Consider the following 5774-nt stretch of genomic DNA (forward strand, 5'->3'; position numbering starts at 1 on the left):
TGCTCCGCTTCGCTGTGCAGTCGGCCGCAGGTGCCTGCGGTTGTACCGCCAGGGACGGGATGGGCGCGATGCTGTTATTAAAGCAAGAAAAGCTTTACTGCTCCTCTGCAGGCATTTAAACAAAGATTAGTGGGCTGTACCTACGCCCCAAACCACGGGATTTGTTTTTAGCAAGTTTAGCTTTGCTGGTAAATCTTCTTTAGCCTTCTTGGGTATCTCAGGTCAAGATTTTTAAGCTGTTCATTGTAATTTTGCGGGTGAATAAGTTACTTGTGAAAGAAATTTGAGAGTTTCATGAATAACCTGTCTGCTAGAGGTGAATGACCATCTAGTATCAGCAGATGTGTGATAATGCTGTGACAGTAGGGTTGATGTCACTTAGCATCGTGACATGGCTATAAATTCTGGTATAGAATTTACAAGGTTAAACTGTTTAACCCGAAATACCTGAGCATCCTAGTAACAAACACTTGCACTTGACTGCACTACATTTGTAACGTTGGGTTAGTTGTTAATTTGCTGTCAAAAAGTTGTGACTGCCCTACTCAAAGTTACCTTCTTCCAGAAGTTTTATTTTTTGCGCTTGGAAGCTTTTGGAAACCAGGTAATGGAGTTACAGCTAGCACTGGCAAGACCGCAGAACTAAAACTGTGGAGTAGGAGCACTCTACACCTTGACTAACTGTGGATCACTTACCATCTCGGGACCTAGGTGGGATGTATCAATTGTTGAGATGACTTACATATAGATTTCAAAGTAGTTAACCTGGAAAAGCATATTTCTGACTTAAGTATAGTGGTGCACAATATTTTGCTGTAATTCAGATGCTATATGATGTTATTCACATTATTTGCAATAAAATGCACAAAAAAATCATTGGATTCCCCAATTATATTGTCTTCAGTTAAATAATATGCGGGAGGAAGAATGTCCTTCAGTGGGATTTCTTTTTGAGGACGTTTTTCCCCTCTTTACATGGTCATTTCAAGTTCTTAATAACACCACACTCACTCATTACAGATAATGTTTATCTTTTCCCTAAAATCCTATTATTTATTTTTCAGTGTTACAATTCTCACTCTGTCGCGTGCCCCTCCATTTACTGTCCATATCATCCTACGTTTGCCCTCATGGCCTTTCTTACTCCCTTGATGCACCCCCTTCTAGATTTCTGATTCTTTTATGTTTCCTGTGATTCTTCAGAATTTCCTGTGGCTTGTTTCCATGCATTTTCTCTTTTTGTGTGTCCTTAACCTCATTTCCAGGTTCTCTGTATTTTCCCCACGTGCTCCTAACTTTCACAGTGGAAAAAATGGCAGCTGTCTTTGCTGACGCCAGTGTGTTTTCTGTCTCAAAAAAAAAAAAAAAGGCAGTTTCATTTATTAAAGGCAGTTCAGTTTTATGAAGAAAAAAGACAAAATAGGCACAAGGGTGCTTCTGGCATTGGTTCCTTTTGAAGGTAAAGGGAGGAATTGCAATTTTGAAGTCAGAAGCTATGTTATATAAAAATTGAAAACCAAGCCACCAAGTGCCTTGTAAGAAAGAACTGTTGGGCCTACCATCCTGTTTCCAGTAGTGGCCAACAGCCTACCACGAGTTTTGGAGCAGGGCAAGCATACAATAATGAAGAATAAAAATACTTTCCTGGCTTCCAGTGATCTGTGACTGTAGGAATTCCTGAGCCAAAATGGTGTCTTCACACTTCAGACCCCTGAGTGTGTTTTATCTTCTGCTGGTGGGTGTGACGATTGCTTTTGGAATCCGGGCATGCTTCTGGCTCCCCCAGCACTCTGGCAGGCAGTCCCACACCTCAGCTGTGTGTTTGGCTAAAAAAGTACCTCCCTGTATTTGTTTCAAATCTGTCTCCTGCTTGTTTTATGTGATGCCTCTTAGGCATCTAAGGAAATGTTCCTCTAAGGAAAAATTAAAAAGTTACTTTCTTATGGTTGTGATCACCTTCTGACTTTTTCACTCTTTATCTCTGCTAATATGAAATAAAAACTTCTAACTTTACATACTGTATATATACACATATTTTATGATGTGAAGTTCATGATCTTTATAGATCATAGTTTTGTGGTTTTTAAATTATGATTTCTATGTATTTTAAATTATGATTATTTGGAAGAGATGGAGAACAGCCATCCCAGTTTACCTTCTCCATGGCATTCGTGATTTTGGAGCCTGCTATAGTATCCTCTGCTCAATTGTCTCTTTTACAGACCAGTATTTTTAATCATTCCCCTTACGGCAGCCGTTCTGTACCACTGGTCATCCTTGTTACTTTTCTCTGTATCATAATCTGGGTTAATTTATGTTCTCAGGATTGGGGACCAGAACTACAGTCTGGATTCAAACCTATGGATTTATGCATTGGCATAACAACGCTTTCTGTTTTGTCCTCAAATCTTTTCCTAGTAACTCATAGCATTTGATTGCATTTCTGATTGCTTTGTCCAACCAGGATCGTTCCACTTTCTATCCGCTTACTAATCTAATTTCTATTTTTGACGACTGTCCGCTTCTACCTAGATGGAACGTGTTGATATCTGGGTCTGTGCCAATTTCAATTATGTGGTAATTTAAGTTCTCACAAGTAATCAGTATTGTCAGTTTGGATGCCTTTCCTTTACTTTTTATTAAGTAATCCATTTTCTGCATTAGCAGTATTATTTGGGGTAAAACTAATTTTGTCATTTGGCTGCTTCTTAGCCATTTGCTTCAGTCATCACAAAGAGGCTCTGTTTTTATTTGAGGGCACATGTCTTGTGTTCTCTTCCATAATCTTTTCCTCATCCCTAGATAACCGAGTGCTTCCTTTGAGCCCTTGGTAACACAGATCTTTCTCTTGCGGTCTTGGGAACCTGACAGTAGAAAGCACATCTCAAAGCAACGTCACTACATTTCTCTGTTAAATAGGAGTAGATCAGGTCCAATGAATGGGACTCAGCACGTGACAATTAACTCGACTCTTAAAAAATTCACCTAGTGAGTCTCTGACAAGGAGTGCGAGGACGGCTGTGGCACAGCGCAGGCAGGGGCCAAGGGCTCGTGGCCAGCTGAAAATCAGCTTGGGATTGAAGGGGGTGGCCCCCGCTGAGCCTTCCCGCAGCTCTTGCTCTGACGGCGATCTGATGCGAGGCTGTATGGCTGCGCTGTCGAAGTCAGCCCTGTACACAGGCGGGCAAACTACAAGGGTGTTGCGTGTCTGTGACTCGGGACTCTGACAATAGTGTTCACCATTGTGTCCTCTAAGGAAAAATTAAAAAGTTACTTTCTTATGGTTGTGATCACCTTCTGACTTTTTCACTCTTTATCTCTGCTAATATGAAATAAAAACTTCTAACTTTACATACTGTATATATACACATTTTATGATGTGAAGTTCATGATCTTTATAGATCACAGTTTTGTGGTTTTTAAATTATGATTTCTAAGACCTTTCTTCATTGCGTGAAAGCTGTTGTCAGTCTCCTGGTTTTATACAAAAAGATTGTATAAAACATGGCCTAAAATACAGCATTTCCTCCATCTGATCTTCATGAAATGGTGGATTGTTTATAATAATAGCTCTTGTATCCTTCTTTTGACCTTTCCAGGTTTTAGTGAGCAATGAGAAAAGCTTCCTGTAAATGTTGCTTTAATATACGTTTCTCCATGTGTAAAGCAGAAGTTCTGGTTTCCCATGCATCTTTGTATAGAAAACTAAAAAAATGCAAACCTCAAAGAGCTTTTGGAAATGGCAGAAGCAGTCAAAGAACATAAGGGTAATCTTGCATCCTGATTTCTGTGGTAGCTCATTACTCTGAGCAGGATCTCTGTTTTCTTCTGACCTTCCAAGCTGGCTAATTTTTTATGACTCATCAAAAAGGCTTACAGATGACTGATATGTAGATTATTTGTGCATTGGTGTGTGTCATGTTGAACTCTTAAGCAAAAGGAAGTTTCTATTAAGAAATATTTGAGAAATTCTCATCACTTGTAATGCCTTTTATTTGCAGGTAGTTCTTAGTTTAAGAATGGAATTTGCAGAATGGAAGTCTTTTGAGAGGAGCAGTTGAATAAGGTGTTGGTGGGGAAACGCTTTATTACACGATGAATACGTTAGGTGTGTACAAAAAAAAAGGAGTAAGCCTCCTAATCTCTGGATTTTAACAGCACATCTGGATTTATGAAGTTGTTTTATTCTGAAATTTTCAGCTTTATGCTTTTGTATTAAGGAGATATAAACTCTGGAAATTGTTAATTTGGAACTATTTTAAACATTAGCCTAGTGATGGGCAGTACTATTTGAATTGTTTGGAATACTAATACCCGAGTGCCTGCTCCAGCAAGTATTGCATTCCTATTAGTTCATGTGAACAGGCGTGGGGTCTCAAGGCACTGTGTGTGGGGGCAGAAGTCACTTCCCACCTGTCTAATCCCCCCCTTCCCACTGAGTTTGCTTTCTGTGACTGACCTTGGTCCACTCCGGACACCCCTAGGCATCCACTGGCTTTCTAGGAGAGGGGAATCTTGCTCCCAGCACAACCCTCTCCGTGCTCTCTCCCATCATACTCTCATACCTGTGTGTCACTGTACCTGCTTCCTCCGCCCTTCTCCGTGAGGGCGAGGAGCCTTGCAGGTAGCAGCAGGGCTACAGCTCTGCACAGGGAGGGCGGAGCGCATGATATGGAGCTGTGGCATCCATGCTGAGTAATTTGGTGTTTCCTAGCCGTGTGGACATCGGCAGATGATAATGTGGTAGCCCTGATAGGCTGCACTTCCCTGCACTGTCCCTCTCTTTCAGATACTGTGCCTTTATTTGAGAACAGTGCTCTCAAATGTCCCTTCTTATTTCCAACCCCCTCCCTCCATCTTTATTGCATCTTGCTGCATTCTTCACTTTTATCTTTGCCATTTCTTCCTTTCTTTGACTTACTCTTGCAGAGATGTCATCTCACTTGCACTTCTCCGTGAATGGTCTGGTGAGGCAGGAGCAGCAGCAAGGGTGTGAATTGTAGTGGTGGCAGTAATTCAAGAACATTTGAGGTTGAAGATGGTGCAGGGGCTTCTAACTCTTGTCTCAGCTGCCAAAACTTTGCATAGAAGAGCTTTTGGGCTTGTGCAGTGTTTGTTTTTTTTCACTGTAGCTGTCAGGTAGTAAGTGCTGGCATGAGACATGAGAAGGAACTAGGGTTGCCTCGCATGTGAGGAGAATGTGCGGGGCAGATAACTGTCGCCCAGAGGGGTGGAATGATTTAAGGAAGCAGCGTTCTGGTTTTCATCTGCCATATTTTGTTTATTTCTGCAGCAGTTTCAGAAGTAAAACCTAGAGTTTCTGCTGACTTTTTTTTTTTCCTGGGCAGTCCCCGTTCACTAAAAATGTGAATCACCGGTGTGCATGATGTGGTTTGGTGGTTTGAATTATCATTTGGCTTAAGTAATACATGCTGTCCGCTTTTCTGTGCAGCACTGGTTAGTAGGTATTAGTTCTTTCTCCTGGTGAGTGGATCAGAGCATGTTGTAAATCTAACAACAGAAAATCACCTTATTTCAGTTGTAGAAGACCTCTAAACTTTGCCTTGGTGAGCTGTTATCAATTACTTGAGGCTTCAGTGCTTGGTAAATGGGGCTACATCTGGCTGGCGACTGGTCACCAGCGGTGTTCCTCAGGGTTCAGTTCTGGGGCCAGTTCTGTTCCATATATTTATCAACGATCTGGATGCAGGAGTTGAATGCACCATTAGCAAGTCTGCTGATGATACCAAACTGGGAGGTGCTGTTGACTCTCT

At 41.4% G+C, this 5774-nt stretch overlaps 1 protein-coding gene across 1 annotated transcript in view; it reads left to right on the forward strand.

Annotated features, from left to right (window-relative positions):
- Positions 1 to 4931: 4931 nt before the first annotated feature.
- Positions 4932 to 5774, forward strand: part of LOC103922177 (tumor necrosis factor receptor superfamily member 1A-like) — an 11187-nt gene continuing 10344 nt past the window's right edge. Inside the window, exon 1 of the mRNA XM_009330269.1 lies at positions 4932 to 4967. Within this exon, the coding sequence (XP_009328544.1) occupies positions 4932 to 4967 (36 nt within the window). The remainder of the gene's footprint in view (positions 4968 to 5774) is intronic.

The sequence above is a fragment of the Pygoscelis adeliae genome, unplaced genomic scaffold (assembly GCF_000699105.1).
Source record: "Pygoscelis adeliae isolate BGI_AS28 unplaced genomic scaffold, ASM69910v1 Scaffold120, whole genome shotgun sequence".
Taxonomy (NCBI): Eukaryota; Metazoa; Chordata; class Aves; order Sphenisciformes; family Spheniscidae; genus Pygoscelis; species Pygoscelis adeliae.